Below are 24847 nucleotides of genomic sequence, written 5' to 3'. Positions count from 1 at the left end.
TCAGGGATCCCTCACCTGAAACTCTAATGGGATGTGTCTTTTAATAGGGTGGAGGTGTGATGGTTCTCAGTGCACTGTAGAGTTCGTTCTTCAGGGAGACAAACGAGGCACAGCCAGAACTGTTGCTTCTAGGGTTGCTGCCTGAAGTACAGCCCCATGTCTCATTCACAAGGCTCCTTCTCCCGCAGCCAGGGAGAGACTGTCACGTAAAGGGAAGCTGAAGCTCTGGACATGCTGATGGAGCCATCAGAGCAGAACCAGCTGTGCTTCAGGGTGCCTCACCATGATGGTCAAATATGCAACACTCTCTTTTCAGCACTGGCTAGTTTGATTCTGCTCCTAAAATGCTAATCTACATCTGTGTCTTAGTCTGGATCAGGATTGTGCTTCAGAAGTGAATCCCTGACTGACTGTGCTTTGGTTTGTACTGCAGCACAGTTTCAGAGCTCAGTCTATAGGACTAAGCTAGTGCTAGGCTCAGGTTAACAACCCCAAGTGTCAATAGTACAGACACGGAGTCCTCAGCACCAACTGGTTTGTTCTGCTGGTTTGGTGCTCCTGTTGCACCAAACTACCAGCTACTACTGCTTGCTACTTGCCTTTAGGAGCCAAAAGTCCTGGACTTGTTGGAAGTCAGCACACAATTGCAAAAGGAGGAACGTGATGTGGTTCCAGGGGTGCAGCAGAAGGGAGGAGGCTACAGTTTCCCAGGGACCCCCATGCCCCTGCCATGAAAAGACCAAGTTCATCAGGATACACTCGTAATGTTGCCAAGTTTCCTGCTGGGAACATCCTGACAGCTTATACAAAAGGACAGAACCAAGGGAGCAGAGAGCCAAAGAATGAACAGGTGCAAAAGATGATGGCATTTCTCCTGCTTACTTTTGGGATGCTGCTATGATTCAAGGCAGGCTAAAATGGATTTGTCTTCACACTGGGTGCACAGTAAAATGGATGCATCGCTATGCAGAATCCAGTGTCCCCTTCTCCAACTGCTGCTCCCCTATCTATTGAAAAGGTTCAACCGAGCAGAGATCTTAAATTACAGGAAATAATTACAGCTGCTGCCATTCCTAACAAGGAGGTCAAAGCCAGCTTCAAGCGTGGTAAAATCAGTATTCCTAGCATTCTTCAGAGAAAAAAATATCACTTATTATCTGCCTCTTAGAATAAAATGGAAAGCTTAAAGATGCTCTGGAGAGAATTTGGAAAAGCAAGGCTTATATTTGCAAACTACACATAGCCTTTCCCTGAGAAACAGAAAAGTTCCTGAGGCTAGTCTCTGCAAGAAGATGCCCTAAAAGTCTCTGAAGATGTTTATTCTGACCTCCTGGACCTTTGTCCAATGTATATTCGTTGGTGTTAAATAAATAAGCATTAACAAACCCAAAGCTCCAGACCTTCCACTGTCCTGCATTGAGCCAAGACCTTAAGTAAAGAGGCTTAAGTCACATTTATATTTCCTTTGACCTAAAGACTAAGAACAACTCAGTCCATCCCAATTATTGAGTGAAAAGACCTTTATGGCTGCACTACCTCACATTCAGCTGCCTGAGAAATCTTTAGAAACCACTGCAAAGGCAGATCATCACAGCCTGGCGTTCCTCGCTCGCTGCAGACACCTTCGCATGCAGCACAGGCTGGGGAGAGCAGTCAGCACCCCAGCCCCGACTTATTTTCATGACAGCCCTCAGGAATCCTTCTGGTACTGTCTGGCCAGCTAAAGGTAACGCTGCACTGCAGGAATAACATTGCTCAGGCTCTCGGTGCCGGCCCTCAAGCTTTGGCAGCCATCAGGACAAAAGACAATCTATAAATGCAAGTCATTACAATCTTACAGATATCACCTATACCTTTACCTGGACTTACCTAGATTGATGTGGAGGGCAGTGTTTCTCTTGACATTCAAAACGAACGCGTGCACTAAAGAATACGAGGCTTCTCGTACACAGGGTATTGTTCTGGATTTCGTATTTCTTCGGGGTTGTCTTGGCAACGAAGAGGGTTTGCCGCTAGAGGTGTGTGAAACACTGGGCAACAAAAAGCAAAATGACTCCTGCTTGTTTCATTCCATCACCCAGTTAAACCAGACTCTTTGTCAACCTGCTGGGACGTTATTAGCGTGCTGTCTGTCAGAAAGGGCAGCACTAATTAGCACTGACTCCTCCGCCCCCCCGAAACACCGTGATTTTGAAAACAGCAAAAATTGATAACTTTCATTGGAAATGATGCCTATCCAGAGATGCTGACCTGCTCCGTTCACTTTCTCCCTTCACCTACCTCTTTCAGGAGCAGATCCCTGGAAGGCAATGGAACCGATTATGGATTGTTTTAAGCCAAACTAGTTTTGTTTTTTTTTTTTTTTAGGTTCAATTATGGAAATTTTAAGTGACTTTAGTGAAGTCAATGGGGTTACTGTGGACTGATTCCAACAGAACCAAGTTTGCCAATTTGCCCCAATGTGAGTCTTTCCTATGTGAAGAGAAGAGATGCTGGACAGCTAACGCTACACCTCGTCAGCAAGTGAGTGGAAATGCCCCACTCGCGCTTCTGGCTCAGCTCCTTTCACAGACAACAGACCTTTATTCGCTGTGGATGAGGTCCAGGAATTATTCTGGAAAGTTTTTAAAGCATCTTTGGAGGCAGTTTCACATTGCTTATTCATGTCATTTGCCTTTATTTTTACTTACTGAAGGCATTACAAAAATTAACCCAAACAGCTGTTCAGATTCCTCATTTTTTTCTGTAGCAAAGTGGAAAAAAAGTCTGAACAGCTGTGTCAGTAAAACACAAGCCAGGTGGCCTCCCTGAGGCAAAGTGAAATCTATAAGATAATGTTTTTATTATCTGAGTTATTGTACATCTTTTTTATTACTTTGCTCTTGTGGATTCTTAAAGAGGTACTGGCCACTTATTTTTCTTCATCCCCTTCTCTCAGTGTTTGAGCTGTACTGTAACTCAACACAGATGTTATGGTGATTCAGCCATCAAGAGTGAAAATCGCCCTTTCAGCACAATCCTCCTGAATCTATTTTGAGGACTTGAATGTGATTTAAGGCTGGGTAAGGAACAATTTTACAGATCTGGCCTTTCTACAATGAGAAACTCAGGCTGTGGCACATCTCCCTGGGGATGTGCAAGGGACTGCCCACAAAATGCTGGCAGACGGAATTTGTTTTCCATGTTGTATAACTAAGTCACCTGAGATGCAGTTTTGTTCCAGTTCCTTGACAAGGTAGCTGGATCATCCTCAAGCAGAGGCTAATGACTCATGATTACACAACAGTCTGAAAGAACAGTTGTTTTGTAGTCCAGTATGTGAAACACTGGGGATTTGGAAGCTGCTAGCCAAATTCTCAGCCGGGCGGTGCTGAAATCTATATAGCCAGATGGATTTACACCACAGTTGCCCCATTGCTGTCATCTCAGAGCATATGTCTTCTGAGAAAGGCTCATGAAGAACCTCCCCTACTGAGGTTTTGAATTCCTCAACCAGCCTGCCATCCTGGACGGAGCAAATTGTAGCCTTCAAAGCTCTGATGCTCCTTCCGTGCACTCGCTATCACGGTCTTGCCATGAGAGACTTCCAGCCGCCTGCTCCGAGCCCCACGTTTCATGGCACCACCCTCCATCTGTGCTCCAGGCCATCACACCACGGTCCAAACCCTAAGTCCTGTCCAGCCACCCACGGCTCATCTGCTAAGTCCCTTCCGTATAAACCCTCCTAAGAGCGTGCTTCTATTGCCATAAGGGAGCTTGTCGATTTATGGATATGTTTTCCATAAATTACTCATTGATATTTTCTTCCCTGACTTCTGTCCTTGGATTATGAACTCTATAGAACAAAGTGAAAGCACTGAAGTGTCTGAAAATTGCCAGCCACATCACAGGTGTTACAGCAAATGATATCCATAATAAGAACAGCAATGATAATGGTAGTAATAATTAAATCATTTGTTGCTGTTATTATTCCTTCTCCTATTCCTATAATATTTGACAAATACAGGCTCCAAAGAGTTCCTGAGCCTGAAGAAACATTTTCAGGTGACACAGAGTGCAAAGAAAAGAGAAATACATTATTATAAACACATGTACAGTTGATATTGTTACATATTATTATATAGTGATTTTATATTAAATTATTTTGCTGAACTTCCTAATTTTTAAAGTTGCTTTTCAGCTTATAGCATAATGATAGTATATAGCTAAATACCTGAAATTTGTTTATATAACAGGAGGATTTTTGTCTTTTTTTTTTTTGGCTCTAGAAAGAAAGTATGTAAAAATGTCTGTACATGAGAAGGACCATCTTCCAGGGGAAAACACAGCAGAATCATCACCGAGTCTGAAGGAGAATTTCATTCTCCTCTAAGTCATTCCCTTTTTGTACGTTTTCTTCATATTTAGTAGCTGGATGCAATTCCCCCTCTATGTACTAAGCCTGCGTTATTACAATTCCAGCATGATATATGTTTATTTGGAGTCTAACAAGATCATGAATCAGGAAACAGCGTTGCACTTTATATTATGTATTTATTTATTGTGTTAGGATGAAATTTACCTGGGTCCAGAGAACAAAATTACGCTGTTACAGCCCTTGGTTTCATATAAGTTATTTTCCTCTCAATGCCTATGCCCTTTGGACAGAAATTTATTTCACTGCTACCGAATGAGAATTCTCCCATTCTCTCACTGCCTCCAGGTATGATTTCTATACCTTTCCTCCTGCTTCCAATTTTGTATCCATTACTTGAATGCTTGAAAACATGAAATACAATACCAACAATCACAGAGAGAGAAAGTCTTCAGTGTGTAGGGAATATTTTTTGTTTCTATTCAATCTTTTTGTAATTAAGGAAATCCTACTCAGTAATTTGATCTCTTCAGTGACATTATCATACTTCTGATCTTAACACCTTTCAGTTGAATTTTAGGGGCTGGTTGGCCATTAGAAAGGAGGACTATTTTGTAGACAATTTATGGGATGCAGATTTGGAAGATCTCAGTTCTTCTCTGAAGTATGTCACACACTGAGCAACGAAAGACAACTTTAAATGGAATGTGTACTAATAAATATAAATATGAAAGTGGAAAATTACATCACAGAATATAAGAGAGCTTAACATATTTAATAATACAACAGTAATTATCTTTAATAATACTAAAAAAATCAATGAAAAACATTATGAGAACTTTGTTAAGTGTCCAAATGTGTTCCGATTGCTGTATTTGATAACTTTGCAAGACCTTAAGTCTCAAAGACTTGGAATCTCCGTAAGATTAGATAGTATTTGTACACAAAATGCAGGAGACAAGTTAAATGAACAAATGGCAAGTTTGTCTTGCATAGGAGAGTTATAAAATCATTAAGCAAGTAAAAGTTTATTCAGTTAATTGGCTAAGGCCCAGCAAGGATTTCACAACACTATCAGCAGGGTGTTGAAATATTAAAAAAAAAACCAACTAAACAAAACAAAACAACCCAGCAACCAAATGCTCAGTTTCAGAGAAACACTCACGTTTAAGAAACACACTCTTAAGTATTTCTTAGATAAGGAGCTGTTTATCAGCACATGTGTATGTTCTTCCTGGAATCAAGGTCCATGCAAGTTTTTTCCACATACACCAAACATTCCCTCAGTGTTTTGTGATTTCTCCTCACTCAAGCACCAGGAACACAGGAAAAGTGGAAGTAACAAGCATATAAAGTCATGAAGAGGTATGACATATAAATATTATTCACTTAGTGATTTGAGCTAAGATAGAGAGCATCAGAGTGTAATGAGTTAACCAACAGTAACTTCTGCCACTTTTTCTTGTATACAGAGAAAAACATCTCTTAAGAACATGGACAGATAGGAATATGTCAAAGCAGGAGCACAAGGAAAGGTACCTCATGCAACTGCTGATACAATACAAAATTGGAAAGCTCTGAAATAAAACATAAAATTGAGGTGTAACCTATGTAAAGACAATGAAAGATGTGCTCTGGACATCCAGTAAAACCCTGGTGTAATTGTATTGACCAGGTAGCATCCTTTGAAACAGAATGTTACTGCATTTCTGCTCCGTGATCTATCTTTTCTTAGGAGTAGTCTGGCCATCCAGGAAGTGTTTCACCTTACCTTCCAGCACACACAGAAGTTTAAAACCAACGTAAATACTTGCTGATACCAAACACTTAATTTGCCAAGAAGAAATGATGCATTTTGTATCAGGATTACATTATAACCAAGATTATTTTTGTATTGTCTCTGGCAATTCTTTAACAGAAACACCTCCTGATGAAACACAACACGTAACTCACAGGTTTAGTATGTTCAGGGAAACTTCTCGCAACAGCTGGCTTACAGTTGTTCATACAAAACAAGCAGCACCGTAACCTGCTTTTAGTCTAACTGCCAGATACTACAGAGGTAATGCCTTGGGAAATGGCATCAGGTTTTTGAAAAAGGAGCTACCCAGTGATAAAGATCTTATGGAAAACCAGAACTATTTAACAAAACCAATCAACAAATACACCCCAGATTCTCTTAGGAGAAGGGAAACATCTCACCATCATAATGTAAGGCACAACCACCATCCAGTAAGATCTCAGGCCAAGCCTCAAGTAGTGCATCACAGCATAAATTATATTATAAGGTCACTTGGTGCAACTGCACAGATTGACTGATGACAAACATGCCCCCAACTTCTGTATCCAGGTCTGCTCTCTTGCTTAGTAAAAGAAATCAACACTCATAAAAAAGCAACCACTTTATATCTCTACATTTGTATACATAGATTCATCAGTATTCAAAACCATCTACTATAAATTCAATGATTAGTTCTGGGAACAAAACAGGCATCATCGAAACACAAAACCAAGAAGAAATAAAGGAGAAAAGATGAAAAGAAGGGATAGATGACAAGTGGCAAAGAAATAATGAGAAAATATTTGTGATTATGTTGGGTCATTATCAGATGGATCTTCCCTTGCATACAATTTTAGTTACTTTTGAGAAGAGCTGTGTGACTAAAAATTTGCTCATGGCTGTCATTCTCAAAAAAACACACTATGTTTGAGATTCAGCCCTGGAAAGCAAGCAAGCAGAAGTATCATGCACTGCTTGAGACTTGTTGAGTCCTACCGTGACAAAACTTTTTCATTAGAAGTAACTTTCACTGACTTTGAGTAATGTGGCAGACTCTCCTTCCAACAACTAAATGATACTTTTCTGAGTCAAACGTAGTTTATAAGTTTTAAGTCATTAAGTATGACTGAGCTGACCAATCACGCCATGTGAACACAGACTCATCACCACTAAGTGATGTGAAAAAAATAACCACATCAAGAAAACCAAAAGCTTAAAATTTGGAACAGCACAGAGACTGAAAAACTTCAGTTTCTACAGAAGCAATTTGTCAGAAGAAAAAATACTAAACTTGACAAGGAAAATCTTTTGCTGAAAATTACATGCTAAGTTATATGATTACATTGCTGGTGTTCCCCTGCTCCTCTTCTACCTCCTGAGTTTCTATCTAGGAAATATTTCCAGAACTTGCTGGTTCAGTTACCTCTTTCAGAGTCTTGGCATTCAGAGGTTCCAGCAACAAAGCCACATTATTACAAATACTTCAGCTATAACATTTCTAAGGAAATTAGACCAAGTATCATCATCTCCTGCTGACGCTCACCTAGCAATTTTAAATCCGCTAGTGTGGGAGAAGGCTCTGAGGTCAAAAAGTTAATTTTGTTATTTCATTAAAAGCAAAAGAGGAAAATTAGGATAAAAATTCCAAAGCCTGGGAAGGGAAATCAGGAAACAGTCAGACAAGAGATGATGAAAACCAGCACGACATCGATGACTCTGGAAAATCCCAAGTTGAAGTACATAACAAATTTTGTTTTGGTACAACAAGATGATAAACAGTACACTTGGGTTGTACAGGCCTTTAAAAGTTTTTTTAATCTTTCATTTATCCTTGCACTTGAATAACAGCCCATTCCTGAACTTACAGTCACGCAAATTCTCCTCACTCACACGTGAAGTTACACTGGCTTCCAGATTACTTTTTGAACACAGACATCACCCCTGAACATTACCTTCTGGCCTTCAAACTTGTCACGTAATATCTCGTATTTAGGTAATGTCTACTATCTAGAAATGAGCACGGTTTTAATGTGATTGAGGTATTTCATCACCTCACAGAAGTACATGCAATGGATCAGTGGTAGCACACATGAGACATGCTCTGTCACTCTCTCTTGCACTCAGCATTGCTTTACAGAATGACATAGTATCAAACATAATATTCAGCCTCTGGAACAAGTAAATCACAGACTAATACAGAACATTAAAGCCAAAAGTAATTTTCCCTGCATCCCCACAGAATTGTAACCAACACTATAAAAAAAGCTGGATGAAAATCTTCCCGAGTCCTGTGTGGAGCCCAGTTGCAAACCAGCAGCTATGTAAGATTTGCCTGGAGTTCAAACTCAGCCCTCTGCATTGTTCTGAGAGCTCACCATTAAAAGAAGAATAAATGCTAGCAATAAAAAGTCCAAGAGGATAAACATCTGAGAGCCTAGACTAAAGATCTGCAAGGGGGTCTCATAAATATATAGTAAACATCATCACTGATGGATTGCCCAGAGGAGAAAAATTCTACATTATGCACAAAGCACATTTTTTACAAACTGCTTCTTCCAGCCTGGATACAAAGAAGTGAAGCAGAGCATTGAACATAAAACTTGTAAAATTCAACATTTAAAGCCAAGGAAAACAACCAAGATTAGAGCTGATCAGAAAAAATGACATCTCCCTTCACGTAGTTTCTTTTTATTCCTATAATTTGTCAACGAACCAGCAAATGAGACTCTGTCAGTACTGTCAGATATCATGGATTTGAGTGCACAAAGTTAAATTAAACAGTATGGGCTCAAATAATGTCAACACTACTGGCAACTGCTGGGGGTTTTGCCCCCCAGTGTGTTGGTAAGGGATTAGGGTGTTTGCTGTCAATGCACACCCTGGTGCCCTAAAGCTTTGAAGAATGCAGTAGGTCCTGGCAATTTTTGTTGGCTCAGGTCCCTCATACATGGGCCGTGTGTGACCAAGGCTGGCTTCTCATAAAGAACACAGCAGAAAGTTGAGCGCGCTCTGCCAAAAAGCCCCCGGGAAGCAGGGTTTGTTGGCACATCCCTACCTTTAAGCAAGAGCCAGCAGGGATGCATCTTAGAGTTATTCAGCTCCAGGCAGAAATGGCACAGGTCTCTTCTAAGGTGGACTCTGAAAGCAAAATTACAGAGAATATGACTGGTAAATACAAAAAGGGAAAACAGGAGAAACACATACCAAAGAATATACACAGAGAGAATGGGAATTTCACTCTCTTACCAACAACATTCACACATGTAGGATACACACATACAGGATTCTGTTTCTCCTCCTGCGGTCAGCCCTGGGTGTTGAAACAAATGATGCTCTGGGCTACAGTGGTCCATCCTTTTTCCAGCTAGTCAGATACCAGCTGAGGCACCCCGTAAGCATCACACAGCTCTGGCAACAGGGACTTGCAAGTCGCGATGCCTGCCTGCACAGAGGTGCTCAAGAAGGCCTTTAGCTGCTGAAATTCCTACTACTCTCACATCTATTCCTTGTCCTCTTCTAGGCCACAGCAGAAAAGGACCTGGGCAAAACACAGCTAGCTTGGTCATGGACTACCTGTTAGGGTTCATTATGTTAAGACCCTATATTCTGGAGGTAAAGTGAGATAATATTTGAGAAAAGGAAATATGCAGCTAAGAGAAAAAAATGGCATAAAATACATAGAACAGCTAAAGAAAAAGAAGTGACAACAAACAAGCTCTGCAGTCAAGGAAAGGGTAAAATCTTGGCCCTACTGAAGTCAGTGGGATGTTTGCCAGAAAGCTGTAGACAGCTTGTTTTATCCAGGATTTTTAATTAGTGATTAAATGATTCAATGGCAAGTTGGCTGTTTTAAGAAGGAAAAAATCATAGAACAGCTCCAGCATGCCTCTCCCTGCCCCGCCTACCCCTTGGGAGGTACAGATCATACACAGCTTTTTTATGGGAGACTTGACAGGTATTTCATTGAACCTTAGTTGAAATCTGTAGTTTCCCAGGCCCTGCCTCCTTCCCCAGTTTGGGGATGAAGATAGGGAACACCTGCTAATGACACCAGAGACACAGCAAACAGCAGAAGTTGTGTGTCAGCAGAAAGCACACTGGAAGCCTGACCTCTCCAGTACAGATGGAGTCTATCTGATGGTGGATAGTATATATGAAGAAATAGGATGCTGTGTTCATTTAATTGACATATCTTTCAATGGATTTGAATTATTCTGGAGTGACATACCCACAAATAAATACAGCATCTTGCCACCTTAAGGTGTAAGTCACTTTGCTAAAAGCCCCATGACCCAAATGATCTATTCACACCACACACTTCTCTTATCCTGCTTGATTTTTCTGCTTTTCTTAGTCTCCTTCTGCTTTTCCCTCTCCAAAGTACATTGGTTTCTATGGAAACAAAACACGTCATCGGAATGGACAGAACTTGGTGACATCCCCAAGTGCAGACAAAAAATGCAGTTTAAAAAAGCTTTTTGCAATTCCTAACATGAGCCGAGGAAGGCGACGGGCGATTATCCTGCGCACGTGTGTGTACATGTGTTTGCATGGGCGGCCGCCCGTGCGTGCACGTGCTCCCTCCCGCCACGCGATTTACACACGTGCAATGCCACCGGCTTCCCGGGACAGCACGCAGCAAAAGGCTCGGCAGAATCCATCCCATCGTATTCTGTTTTAATATAGCTGAAAATTGCTTTGACGCCTGAATAGCTTCTTTGTTTATAACTCATTCTTAGCTGACTCTGCTGCATTACGTCGCTTTGTAAAGAGATTACTTTGTCAAGAACTGAACATATATGGTTTGAGCATGAACAATTCAGCATGATGAACTGCATCGTTTTATATGACGTACGGGGCTGCAATCCTGCTGCCTTAATGCATCTGCTTTTCTCTGCAGGTTTCGTTTTCTGATCTTAAGTATTTTTTTAATTTTCTTGGGGTCTTTGGGATTATCTTCTTTATCCTTTCCTGGACAGGTGCAGAGAATTTTCAATATGTCAAATCTCAATATGTTGTATCTTGCCCTAAATCTTGCCCAAACCAAGCTTTTGGCTGCATATAACAGATCATCATTATCCAGTTAGCTAATTATCCACCTGCAAATATCCTATTCCTGCCCTAAATTGCTACAGTTTGTTAGTATTTGAATTAGTATTTCAACACAGCGGTGCCCCAGCAAAGGCTCAAAAAATGGACCCCACTATAGGGGACACCATATGGAACATCTACAGCTTCTTACCTTGTCCCTTCATCCTCAGCCCTAAAAGCAATCCTAAGTAGGCAGATCTCCATCTGCATGACTTCAGTACAGCTGCACATGAGCCAGTCCCCTGTCTTTACAAAGCATTATCAAAAGTATTAAAGCAAAACCAGCCTGCAGAGAATTACTGGCACTATCAGGGCCTTGCACTGAACGAGCTTTGCAGGCTCTGCTGCCCATCGCCTTTAATGGTGCTTGAGTTGACTATACTGGTGGTCTCTTATCACTGTTGCAGTTTCTACTTCTAGCCATGGCTTGCTTAGAAATTACATTATTTCAGATTCACTTTGTGCCCTGCCTAGAGGCACAACACAGACTCTGGGCATTTTTCTCTGGTTTCTTCTGGCTTTTTCCTCTCTCCCTCCCTCAATTTTTTAAATAAACACCATTAATTCTGATGGGTAGATGATATGGTCCAGTATAAAGATGACTAAGAACATTAATTGCCTTAATTGCAAAATTCCTATAGACTTTGTAGTAGGCATTACATTGATCTTTTGTGGGCTGGAGACCGAGAGCTTTACTTAGAGACATCACTGGAGGCTTTTCTTGTGTGGGACTCGGAGCTGGGCCTTGAAGCGTCTTGCATTTCAACAGTTTTTGCTCAGCCCGTGAACTGGCAGAACTCCAATTCACACTACGCCCTGAATTTTGCACTCAGTGGCATTTTACCACTTCTGAAAATACCAACCTTCTCTAAAATCAGAGGGGAAGTTTGTCAGACAGACAAATCCCTCCTTATCTCTTAGTCATAACCATGATCCCCTTCAGATGATTTAAAGAGCTTCGTACATATTTACCTTTAAAAAAAAAAAAAAAGGAGAGACAAGAAAAAGACTTTTTTGCAAATCACTGTTTGAAAACAGAAGCCGTGGAAAGATTCCTCACAACCTTATTTGCTCCCACTCATACTTCTAATGTGGACATATTTCACAAGAGCTGGCACACTATGTGCTAATTTGTTGAATATATATATATTTTAAACGCACCATCTGTGTGGAAGTTCTTTGCACTAGAAACTAGTGTCTTAACTAATGAATTCCTTATCTTCCACCCCTTCAGCAAATGATGGACTGCTGTCTACCACTGACAAAAGAACCGCCACTGACCATGGAATATTCAGGTAAACGATGAAAGGCCACGCAGGCGGTTTAGAAACAATTATTCTTGTTGTACCGGGAATTTTCAGACTTATCGAGAAGTCATGAGATCTTCAGAGAGTCAGTAAATTTCCACAGACTGTTTCTGTTCTTCACCCCCTCTTGTGGCAAACCTGGCTGAACCACTAAACATGTCTCAATCGGTCTCCAACCCGCTCTGCTGCAGGAGCCCTCGGAAAATCCCAGGCCAGCAGACACGAGCTGTATTGGGTTATGGTTGGTGCCAATAAAGGCAGCAGTGATATGCGCCGTCACCGATTGTGTGCATTGGTGGGAGAGGGTTGAAGTCAACTGGATAAAATACACCAAAAGCATTGTGCAAAAAAAAGAGCACGAGAGAGAGAAAAGGATAGTCATGGTTTGCAGAGGAGATGTAAATAATTTCTGAGATCTGAGGGCCTTGATACAGAGAGAAAATGAGAAGTAGAGAGGGGAAGGAAGGTATGTCATCAACTCACAGCATGATCTTTTTAGAGTAAATAATACAGTTTTCATATGCTAAGCGTGCCTCGTGCTTTCCTTCAAGGAGAGTTCCATGTTGTTAATATCCTAGATGGTGGATTTCCATGTTCATATATCTTCTCATTTCAGTGCTGCTGGTGCTTAGAAATCTGAATTTAAGTCTCCAAAAACATCTAATATCCCTGCCTCCGACTCTAGTCTTAGTTTTTCCCTGCCAGTGTATGAACGTGACTATCCTTCTGTAAGGTAACAGTTAATAACAAGCTAAATATGTGCCACATAGAGGAGCATCCACGGGTCATTGAGTGTCAGTCTACAATCCCATAAGAAAACATGACAGTTTACTAAAGGACACTTTACCAAAAAGCACCTTAGCTTTTGGGCCCTGACAATGGGTCAGTGCATAACTCCTGTTTGACTAAAGGTGTGTAACTCAGATTAGGTGCCTCAATTTGGAGAAACACTAATGTTTTAAGCACAATATCAGTCAACAAATGACAAATAAAATTCAGAGGAATTTTTTCTGCAGTTTAAGGAGGCAAGTAACAATACAGCAGAATGAGGCTAATCCAACCAACAGTGAAATGACGGATTTACACCCTTAGGTGTACGGCCTTTTTGTGTTTCCTCTTTGGGACTGTGCCAGGGAATACGTGAGACAGTGCACTCCTGGCTCGTGCCACTTCTGACTCCCCACTGGCTCACATGGTTGACTTGCATCATGCTCCTCACAGACATGAGAATACATTTACCCAGAAAGTAGATCTTGTATGTTCTGGTTTCCAGAAAGATGACTAAAAATGCAAGGGCTGATGCTATGAGCAGATTGATACTTTCTTTGTTCAGAGTGCTTTCAGTCTTTCTTACTTCTTGGAAAAGTGGGCATGGTGGGGAGCAGAACCACAGGCCCAGCTCTCAGTGCCTATACACTGATAGAGGTAAAGGTGCTGGGCATGAGCACAGAATTGGGATTAGCAGGTTGGACCACTATGGATCAAAGCACTTAAGACTACATCCGGAGAGCTGAATAACTCAAGTCCAAGGCTATTGCAAATGGATCTTTACTGTTAATAACAAATTTTTCATAAGGATTGGCAAGTTTTCTGTGGATGTCAGCCAAATAGTCTCTAAAAGTAACTCTGGAAATCCTAAACCACAAAGAATCACCCCAAAGAAGCTCCAATGTAGTTTCCTTGGATGAGAAGGTATAGGTGCAAGAATTGCCTCATTCTCTTGCCTCAGAGACAGGCAGTGTGATTTTGCACAACCACAACAGCCTGGCTCAGCCATCCACGAGGTGTTTCAAGTTCTCCCTCAGCAGAGCAAAAGCCCACCTGAAAAAGAAGCGATGGTGAAGGAATCCCCAACAGCCGCTCTCCTAGCCTGAATGCTATAAGGCTCTTCCAGTCCTTCTCTGTAAACAGGAATTGCCTTTGGACCCTTAAAAAACAGGCACTATATCATTCTGGAATGGTGTTAATCTCTCTGTCATGGAGGTCAAAGCAAGCTTTCTATTATAAGCTCTGTGAAACATACCTCCTTCCCAGCCACTCACTTGCAGGGAACAAAATCGAGTCGGCTGAAATGGCCAGTGTGTAACAGGACGCCAGAGCAGGCACTTGAGGCAACGTGAGTGAGGCATTTTAGAGCTGTGAGACCTCCGAGCTGGAGGCTGAGCCCTCGGTGAGGCAACACTGGCTCAGTGCCACAGTCAAGGAAGCAGAAGAAAGTTTTCTCTTTGCTTCCTTGCAAAGGACAATGGTCTATTCACAGACAATACCAGCTGGAGAGGCCACTGCCTCACCTCCCACCCAAGGTCCAGCAGGACCTTGCCATGGTGCTCCCCAGCAGCAACCGCCCTCCTTGCCTGCCCCTGACATGCTTTCATCTTCCCTAGCACCTTTGCAACAGTCCTTTTTCATCCATCTTTATAGCACTTATGACAGCTAGAGCCCAGGTAAGATTGGGCCTCATGGTTACAAATGACAACATCCCAACCTTGGAATCACGTTGGCTGAAGCAATGACTGATGTGTCCCAAAGCACAAAGACTGATACCCAGGGCGGGGTAAGCTGGGGGTTAGCTGAGGACCCTCAACTTCTCTTTAACACATTTTCTGTGTATTTTCCTAGGGGTCCAGAGCACACATTGGCTTTGCTGATAAACTTATCAGTAGCAGAGTGAAACATCCGTTTCATTTGTACTGTTTATGCAGAGCCTGTTTCTCCAGTTGGTAAGTCGGGATTGAGTGAATAGGGTGACCCTGTGTTTTCTTCCATCCCCCATGAATGCTGCACCTAGCAGTGTGTGCTACGTGTCAGAAGATGGGGGAGAGATACTGCGTCAGGGGCCAGCCCTCCCCCACCCCTATCCTGGAGATCTTCACCTCCACACTGGAGGTCTTCTACCCCTGTACATCATTCCCAACCCAACCCCTAGAGATGAGGAAAGGCTGTGGCACAGTACGTGGACGCCGATTACATCTCCAAACAGGAGGAACACACAATTGGTTGGATCCGCCTGCTTTCCAGCCACTTTATGCTCAGGGGCAGAAATACAAATAAGCCTCATTGTCTTTTTCCTGCTTATATGAACTGAGATCCGTTTTTCAATAGCAGACCCTGCAGATAAGTATTTCCTTTTCTTGGTATTTATTTTTTGGGAGAGAAAGCCTTTCACTGGCTCCCATGACACTCCCCTCCAGCACTTGGGAGGTGCAATGGGGTAGCAGGTAGAGATGGATTCAGCGATGCTCCTACCCCTGCTGGAAGCTGGAGTTTCCATGCCAACCCCACACAGCCCATGCACAGGCAGCCCAGGGCTCAGCAGCCTGCTACAGGGCTGTGCTTTTGCAGATAAATGAGTCCCAGGACCCTCCAGAGGAGGATTTGGTTGAAGCTTTGTGCCATGGCTGTAGGACAGGTGATGTTGTCCCTGGGCATTCTCAGCTCAGCTGCTCATCTCCCCCCATCTGGCCCATTTGCTTGGGTTGCCTCAGAGAACTTTATGAGTGAGTTTTCCTCCTAAATGAGTTACATCACACAACCATTACTAATAGCTCGTGTTGTTTCAGAAGGACCACAGAGACAGAAGCGGGTAGGAATGGCAACAATCCTCCCAACAAGCCCAGGCACCCACTGGCAGCAGCCGCACCCACCCTTCACCTGCTCAGCATGTAACGTCATGCGCTGCATGAGACAGCAACCCAGAGCCCATCTACAGCAAAACACACAGGACACAAACAATTACATTTCCTCTGCTTAGCCTTACCAAAAGGGATATTTTAAAAATTGTTCTTTCCAAAAAGCAGTAAGTGACAAATCCAGCTCTGTGCAAAACCAGCAGAGGTGGAGGGCCCTACAGACAGCTTGTAGGATAAAGACTCAGGTTTGAACTTTATTGTCTTATTGCACTTGGAGAATTCCCTGAGTAATTTCCTGGGTATTTTCTAGGTTACTTCCTTATTGCTTTCTGGGTAAGCTAGGTCAAAATGCTTGCCTTGTCTAAACCTCGGTTTGTCAATATATAAAATGAAGGCAATGGGACAAGTTGTCTGCTTTTTCTGCACAGAGTTCAACCTTATGGAAAGGCCATACAACGCCTCTCCTTCCTTAGAGCTAGGAAGACCTTTGAAATCCCCAAACTCACAACAGCTGAGAAGCGCTGCACGTTACTATGGGCAGCTCAAGAGAAGAACCTGTGAAATGTGCACAACAACTAGACTTGTTGCAAAAAAAAAAAAAAAGCAAAAAAAAATGTGCATCATCTGTAACTGTTTTTTCTTGATCAGCCTGCCAGCTAAAGTAGGAATACCTTTACAGATCACAGTATCTGAAATCTCAAGAAGCACTATAGGAACAAAGAGATTCCACCACCCACTGTGCTGCATCCAAGACCCATCTGTTCCCTCCTGAGATACTGCAGTAGATCCCAGCCTCGTTGGCTGCCACTCTACATACGCTGTTCATTCACCTGTGCTGACCTTCTCAATCAAAAGCTGAGTATTTAAAACCACTGTAACATTTGAGAGTCCTGCAGCACGTATAGTGGGATCTGATAAAGAGAAAGCTGCTGTGAACAATGGAGACAGATGTAGAGGTTGTCAAGTGTCGTTGAGTCTGAATTGATATACGTGGCTATCAGGTTTCCCTTAGCAAAAAGGGATAGTCTACATTGTGGCTGCCCCCTCCCTGGCAGTGTTTAAGGCCAGGCTGGATGAGGCTTTGAGCACCTGGTCTAGAGGAAAGGTGTCCCTGCCTGTGGCAGGGGGGTTGGAACTAGATGATCTTTAAGGTCCCTTCCGACCCAAACCATTCTATGATTCTATAGGAAATAGGAAGCTTTTTTGAAGAAGGTAGGCATTTTTTGAATGTCTGCCAGCAACAATGTTTTACTGCATTGTTAACATGCAGGATAAAATATACCAACTAACAGCACCCAAGACATAAGCCTGTTCTTCGGAGAGTCTCTGCATTTCAGTGTCTGCATTAAATATGTCAATAAACCTGGACCAATTTCAGGGCATGTTCCACTGCGTCAGCACTCTCATACTATCTGTGGCTTCTCATCCTTTCTCATATAATAAGATCCAGCAATCTGGACAGATTTTTTACTCGAGTGACTCCTTACTCTGTTAGTGTTTCAGAATTTGTGGGTAATTTTGTCATCAGGTCTTTAAAAATGTACCCACAGTCTTTCCAGGGGCTGAGATAACCAAATTAAGAATTGTAACTTAGCAAGACTACTACAGGGAGACAGAGGAGGAAAGCTGTTGTCACGGCAGTATTGCAGTGACTGTTGTTTCCTACAGCATCCTTTGGCTGCCTTCCACTCTCTAAGTGCCTCTTGCCTGGCTCCTCCTTCTCAGTTGTCCCACCTATGAGCTATGTATCTTCTGTTTCATGGCCCTGCACGAGTTGTCTCCATTTTACGGTGTCTTCACAAGTCATTATGATAACTTATGTAGCAAGGCCTGGTGCACAGGTTCAATAGTGCAAGTCCTTTGAAATGCATTCCTCAAGTCCACTTTTCATCCCATTCTCAGATTGGTACTGAATAAAGGCCAAGTGGAAAATACCAGTATGAAACGCACTCCTGCAGCTGACTTTCACATAATGGCTACGTTCAGAAAAGGTTTGGTAAGAGACCTCACCGTATACTGGACTATGTGAATTGTTTGCATTTAGTCTAGTTTGAATGATTCCTGATATCTCAGGGTCAAAGTCTCACTTTTCATAGGTAAACATTTTAGAGGACTTGTATATTAACGACATATCACTAGCCAGAATCAGAACTAGTTCTGCTTAAGCAGTTACCTTGGACAGAAAAACATTCAGCCAGTGACTGAGACACAAACTGGCTCCAGGCCTTAAAACGATGAACATTTGCTACACTGCCTAACTATAGCTATTACACAGCCGAGGTTGGGGATTCAGGACAACAAAGCTACTTGAAGACATTAGGAAGGTCCCTCACTGCCTGTTGAGGGGAAAAGAAAAAAACACCAGCTAATTTTTGACTGTTTTGAAGTTTCTTTGCTTGCTACACTAGAATAAAAGAAAGTGTCATAGTGATGGCTGTAGTCATCTGATGAAAATGACCTTCGGCCACACCAGGTCGTTGAACACACGTGTACCTTGTGCTGCACTGAACAGAGCCTATAGATGCGAGCATCCAGGAGCACCCCTGCACATATGGTCCCCAGAGGGGTTTTACAAACTGCTCATCTGAACCGTTGCATTAAATTACATTTAGCTTGAGCGATCAGCAGCTCATCAGTTGACCTCTGGCTCTGGTTCTCAATAACTAGAAGCATCTGGCACAAAGAAAGCGCTTAGAGAAGGTACAGTGGAAAAAAATAACGGCGCTAATTAAGCTATACAAAGTGCCTTGGAGAAGAGTGCTCCACTTCAAGGATACCTTGACATTTCTGACCTGTTACAAGTAGCGGCAGAAAAATTTCAGGAATTTATTGTGGAGTATTTAATTGAGACATAGAGGAAAAGAAATCAGTAGAATTTAAAATTGATTTCTTCCTTACAGCTAAACATGTCAGCTTGGAAGACTTAGTAAATATTCTTAGCCACTAATGTGTCTTTATTTTGATTGTACAGGAGGCAAATCATTCTCATAAATATGGTACAAAACCACTGTGACCTGGTGCATTTATGATGAATTCTTTGCTTGCAGTGCAAATGTAAATGCAAGAGTCCTATTGCCATACACTGCTTAGCACTTAAATATAATTTTTCTAATTTATTTCCATCATTTGACCTTAAGGGCATGGAGAAATGCTTTGAATTTTACATATGATAAATATTTCTTTCTCCTTCTGACCTGCTAACCAGAGCACTACCCTGCAGAGAGAGAAATCTAGATCCTATTAAATGGGAGAAAGTTGACTGGAAAAGGCAGCAGCATCCCTTTGATGGCAGAGCCAAGGAAGAAAACTCTCTCTTCCATTACAAAGTTTCCACTGGACCAAAACCAAAACAAGCACTGAGTTTGGTTATGCTTGAGACTGGCTTTTTAAATACTTATCTGGGCCTCCTACTCTTTCTCCAGTTCTAGACGCTGCATGCTGTGCCCTCACGCCTTCACTGCTCTCCTGTGGCCATGCAGCCTGGCTTGGGGAAATCTCCGTGCTCTGACTCGTGCTGCTCTGCATTTCCTAATGGTCTCATGCGCTATCCTAAGCTGCCTTACAGGGTAATAAGCTATTTGCAGGTTTAATACGATAAGGAACAAGAAAGAATATATTTCTGTTGTTTTATTTACATAAAGAACAATGTAACTGGCTCTCCCTGTCTCAGTCCTGTGCTATTAATAAAGTCCATGTGAGGAATATACAAATTTACATCACATGTGGAACCTGTCAACATAACTAGTCTCTAGCTAGAATACTTTCCATGCCATGTATCTCCATATAGCCCATCTTTCTGGGACATGTGACCCAGAAATGTGTCATTGGGACACATGTAGTCACTGGACCGAAGAAAGGAATTCAAAGGAAACAGAAGCAGCAATGCTGCTTCTTCCAACCTCCACTCAGCTGGTTGCTACTGCTCTCTGAAAAAGTTAGCGAGACATGAAAAAGATGTTGTCGTCCCAACTTGGCCCTGGTTTTACCTTTCATACAGCAGGTTTTTTTGTAAGGCCATATTTTTCCAGAGATTATTAAGAAAGAGGAACTAAAAATCCACAGCTGTTGGTTTTTAAAAGCAAATAATCCCTCCCAGGCAATAGCTAAAAGGCAAACTTGTACCTAAAGACTTGCAACCAGCATCACCAACATTTTTCATTGTCCAATCAAAATGTTAAAAATAAACAGAGCCCACAAAGATAAAAATACACTGGATTTTCACATTCTTTCACAATTCATAACCAAAGCTGCGGTCAGCAACATGGAGCGAGAAAGACGTTTGGTTATAAGTCATGACTTTAATCAGACAGTCTCACTGGCGTTTTGTGGAAACCTTCCAAATTAAATGGATGTCCAAATTAGAGACATTCAGACTAAAGACAAAACATCACAAATAAGCTCTTTTGTCTAGAATAAATAGAACGAAAACAGTCAAACGCTCAGGAAGATAACTGATACAACATTGTTCCCTTGGGCATCTTTGTTAGTGATTAATCCAGTGTGTTTTAAATGCCTAAAACAATGAAACTAGTGGACAAGCTATTCTGGTCCTCTGGGCATGAACTGTCCTCCTAATCTCTGCTCACCAGGTCTCCCCACAGCCACATCCTACTAACGCCCCGCTTCTTCCTGCCAGCCGCCAGCTGGTGACTCACCATTTAATCAGCGCGGCCATCAGGGTATTCACCCACCAAATCAGAGCAACCCTTGCTCTCGCTGCTGTGACCTCTGCTGTGCCTATTCCCAACTTTTGCTTATTACTTTCACTCACTGCGCCAAATCTAAACTTAGACTGTCAGCACTTCAGAGCAAAGCTCCCATCACGTGTGGCACGAAGCCCCCCGCCCCGTCCCACAGTCTCTGCACACCTTATGTAAGTGTAAGCATCTTAACTGCCCAAGGGGATGAACGAAAGAAAGGATCAAAGTCCTCAGGCCTGATTAGGTTTGAAATCAAGGCTAAAACTTCCACTGGCATCAACAGTGCTGAATAAGGGAGAAAGGGACTGATCTGGAAGGTACTGCTGAGTACCTCTTGAAGGGTCTGCATCTTCTCTGTGGTGAGAGATTTCATCTTGCAGATTGAAGTCCTAAAGCCAACAAACCATTTTAATGAGAACCGTGAAACTCCTCCAGCAACACTTGTTAGAAAGTTACCTGTCATGAAAGACACACAGCATTAAGGACTCTGGAGATGTAGGGGTCACCAGAGGGTATTTTAACTTTCTGTATTTTCTCCAGAAAGAATAAAGGAGACAGAAGATAAAATGTGAGATTATGTCACAGCAAAGGAATGTCTCTACTTATAGAAAGATAAGCCTTTTCCACTGAAGTCAAGTAATCTTCAAAAAGATGACTATGAGCTGCATTGCTGAGCACTCTACAGAGTTTTGTATAGCCTCTCTACTGCCTCATCAATATTAGCCTTGTATTTTATGTAAAAAAAAAAACACATTATATATTACATTACGTAGCTCAGCTGATCTTAAGATCCCCTCCAAGTCCAGTACTAATTAGAATAAGGAAGAACATCAATGTAAGTGACATGACGTTTGATATGTCAGACTGACGACAGAAACTTTAACAAAGAAAACAGCCAAATTATGTCTTGGACACAGTGCTCGATTATCTATGGATGAATTATCTGTGCCATGGATTGACTCGCTCTGTCTTCCCCCCACAGCTTTGGCTGTGTCACAGCCAGGACACAGACTCACACCTGCTGACAGTTTCCTGGTGCCTAAGGTTATCCCTGTGCTCTAAGGAGATGCACTTACCACATTTTAAAACATGAACACACCAAACAGTCACTGTCACTGTCACATGTTTTGTATGAGCTGTGGGTAACCTCCCCCCTCCCTCTCCCTGCCCTTCTTCCTTATCTGGATAACTGGCTGCAGACCTTCTCTGAAGGAGTAGTTTTGGTAGTCATCACAGGGGTGTATTATGAAAGAAGGAGCTTAATTGTACTAATATCTTAATTATAATAACAGAAAGGCTGCGTAACACAAAGTTTCTGTCTTCCAGATTCCTGTATTTCAGATCTCGTTCTGCATCCAGCAGTCACCACTGACACTTCTACACAGGCCAGGCTCCCTCCTCCGCAGAGTTCATCAGCCCAAGGTTTGTCTGGAGGAAATCCGCCCTTCAAACATGGATTTTTAGTGATGTTTGATGATGCAGAAATGTATCAAAGCAGCAGCATGCAGAAAAGCAGGGTGTGGGCAGCAGTGACCTCCAGTTCGCTTTGCAAAAGTCCTCTCACAAAGGTGCTCTATTCGTATTTATGCTGATAAGTGACAGAGAGGCTCCAGGGCACTAAGGCACTTTTGGGGCTCTATAGCAGCAGGAACTCCTTGCTCAGTGGGGTGGAGCTGGGAGCCTCAGGCTAAAAAAACTGGCTGGTCATTGTCCAGACCGCAAGCATTTCAAAACATATGGTACCCATGGGCTGGATCTACCCACTTGCAACACATTGCTTTCTCCCTACACCATCTACTCCCTTCCAAAAATCCCACAATTGCTTTTATTGCGAATTAGCTCAGCTCCCTTCTCTGAAGGGAAAACACACGGCACTTTTGGACCATATTTGCTATAATGATTCTGTTCATAGCTTCCAAACATCCCTTTAACCCCAGGGAGTCAGCATAGGGATAAATCACACTGAGCTGCACAAACACCTTCTCCACACTGCATTCATAGGCATCCAGAGAGAACGAGAGCACACGCACCTCAGGACGCAGGATTTGACTCAGTGCTACCTAGGAAGAGTCAGACGAGGCACCAGGAACATCTCAGACCTGGGGAATTAACCCGTTTCATTGAGCTGAACGAGGACCTCAGCCCACGCAGGCAAGATTAACAACAAAAGCATATTTTTGCATTATTTATCCAACAACATAAACATATATCACGTTATTTCAGGATATGTCTTCTTAGCTTTACTACCCTCTACAGGAGATGGAAGAAGCAAGGCTTGTAGTCATTTGGGAACAACAGGAGGTAAAGAGTTGGTAGAAAACGCACAGCTAAGAGTTATTAGCTAACAGCAGACCCTTCTTTTCCTAGATTCTACTTTTCTAATGAAGTTGTTCCCTCTGTTACAATGTTACTTACCTGAGATTTTCTTATTTACTGAGTATTCACAGTGAGGTACACAAGGGGTTGTACTTTCTTTCTACTGGATACAGTTGCTGTAAGCTTCCAAAGAAAAGTCCCCCCTGTATCAGCTACCACAAATTCAGTTCGGGACCGTGACTTCTCTGAAATATCTAGTGATATAAATTCTTGGAACAAAGCGGGAAGGAGCCTTATGCCATGCATATGGGAGCATGGCTACACAGAGATAATATATGTCAGCTTCAGGAGACTTGTAACGGCAAGTTTTTTTCATTGCTTTCATCATCTAAATGTCTATATATGGGGTGTTACTGGAAATCATGTGACTTCCTGAAGTTCAGCTTCCCCTGCTTGTAAACATGTGTAAGAATTTCACTTTCTGATTGTTGGAAACTAAAAGTGATGTACTTCTCGGTAAACTTTTGCTCTACAAAAAATTTGTGTTCATGAAAATAATTTTCTTAATTTATGCTAATCTTCTAAAACTGCATAACCTTCCATTACAAAGCTTGGATGAGCTGGCACGAAGGTATGAAATTTCATAAATTTCATTATTTATGATGACATTGTCATCAACAACAAAAAATACCTAAATGAAATGATAACAATTAACTGCCCACAGCTGCATTTTCTCTGAGAATTTCTGCATGCTCAGAGTGTGGGAGAACTGACTCATTCTTTATGAGCAGAATGCAGTATAACTCCTGCTAATTATTTGTGCTGAGAGTGGGATCTACAATTCAGTTACTATATGAGAGTTACAGGCCTCTGGTACTTTTTCAGTAAAGTGCCATTAACATTGCAGCTGGCTGTGCTACAGACACTGCAAGATCTTGAGAAATCATGATTCAGATTGGGTGGAAATCTGTAAATATACTTTTGTTCAATATATTTTAGTATTTCTTCTTTGAATGTACTCCCTTGTCAAATGAAACAATCTCAGCAGCTCCAGCAGGACAAAAAAGAAAGCCTCAGCTGCAGCTGGAATTCAGAAATAGATATTATGCAGCACCAAGAAATATTGTGTGTTGTTAAAGGATTCTTTGAACGAGTGCAGGACTGGAAGTGACTCCCCTGCCATTTGTCAAACCCCTATTATTAAAGGCCACGTTCCAGGACAACTCTCAGAACTAGCTAACAGGTTGTTAATTAATAGTCACTATTATATAAAATTAGAAACAAGGGAATAACAACACATCAGAAACCACGACACACGTTAGACCCCACCCAGACCATTTCACAAACGGTCTCTGCGTTGAGAATACTGCCCTTGTCTGGATCTGCCATGAGTCTGCCCGGTTCCACCCCTGGACCAGCTGCAGCAGAAAAATCTATATGTAGCAGCACGTGTTTGTATAAACTAAGAAAATATGGCAATATACAGGGAAGAGGAAAGGAGAAGGGAGATGAGGAAAACAACAAATGAGATGACGCAAATTACATCAAGCTTGAAAAAACTTGTCAAGGCCTTATCCTGCTATAGATCAGTTGCTGTAGTTAGCTGAGCTGCTCCACCTTTCCGAAAAACTAAACTGAATCCCGCTTAATTCAGTGCCATTCATATCCAG

General features: G+C 42.2%; 1 protein-coding gene across 6 annotated transcripts in view; it reads right to left on the bottom strand.

Moving 5' to 3' along the window:
- SLC6A6 (solute carrier family 6 member 6) overlaps positions 1 to 23444 on the bottom strand; it is a 116252-nt gene extending 92808 nt beyond the window's left edge. For 3 of the 6 annotated variants that reach the window (XM_068409652.1, XM_068409655.1, XM_068409657.1), the window contains exons 1-2: positions 23277 to 23444; positions 9190 to 9272 (exon numbers count right to left, since the gene is read on the bottom strand). In XM_068409652.1, the coding sequence (XP_068265753.1) occupies positions 9190 to 9217 (28 nt within the window). In that variant the 5' untranslated portion in view covers positions 9218 to 9272; positions 23277 to 23444. Of the gene's footprint in view, positions 1 to 1869; positions 1911 to 9189; positions 9273 to 21192; positions 21253 to 22891; positions 22961 to 23276 lie in introns of those variants that run through there. The other 3 variants (XM_068409653.1, XM_068409654.1, XM_068409656.1) reach the window with 3 other exon arrangements.
- Between the last annotated feature and the right edge of the window lie 1403 nt (positions 23445 to 24847).

Source organism: Nyctibius grandis, chromosome 10, assembly GCF_013368605.1.
Source record: "Nyctibius grandis isolate bNycGra1 chromosome 10, bNycGra1.pri, whole genome shotgun sequence".
Taxonomy (NCBI): Eukaryota; Metazoa; Chordata; class Aves; order Nyctibiiformes; family Nyctibiidae; genus Nyctibius; species Nyctibius grandis.
This window is presented reverse-complemented; position numbering and strand designations above follow the sequence as displayed.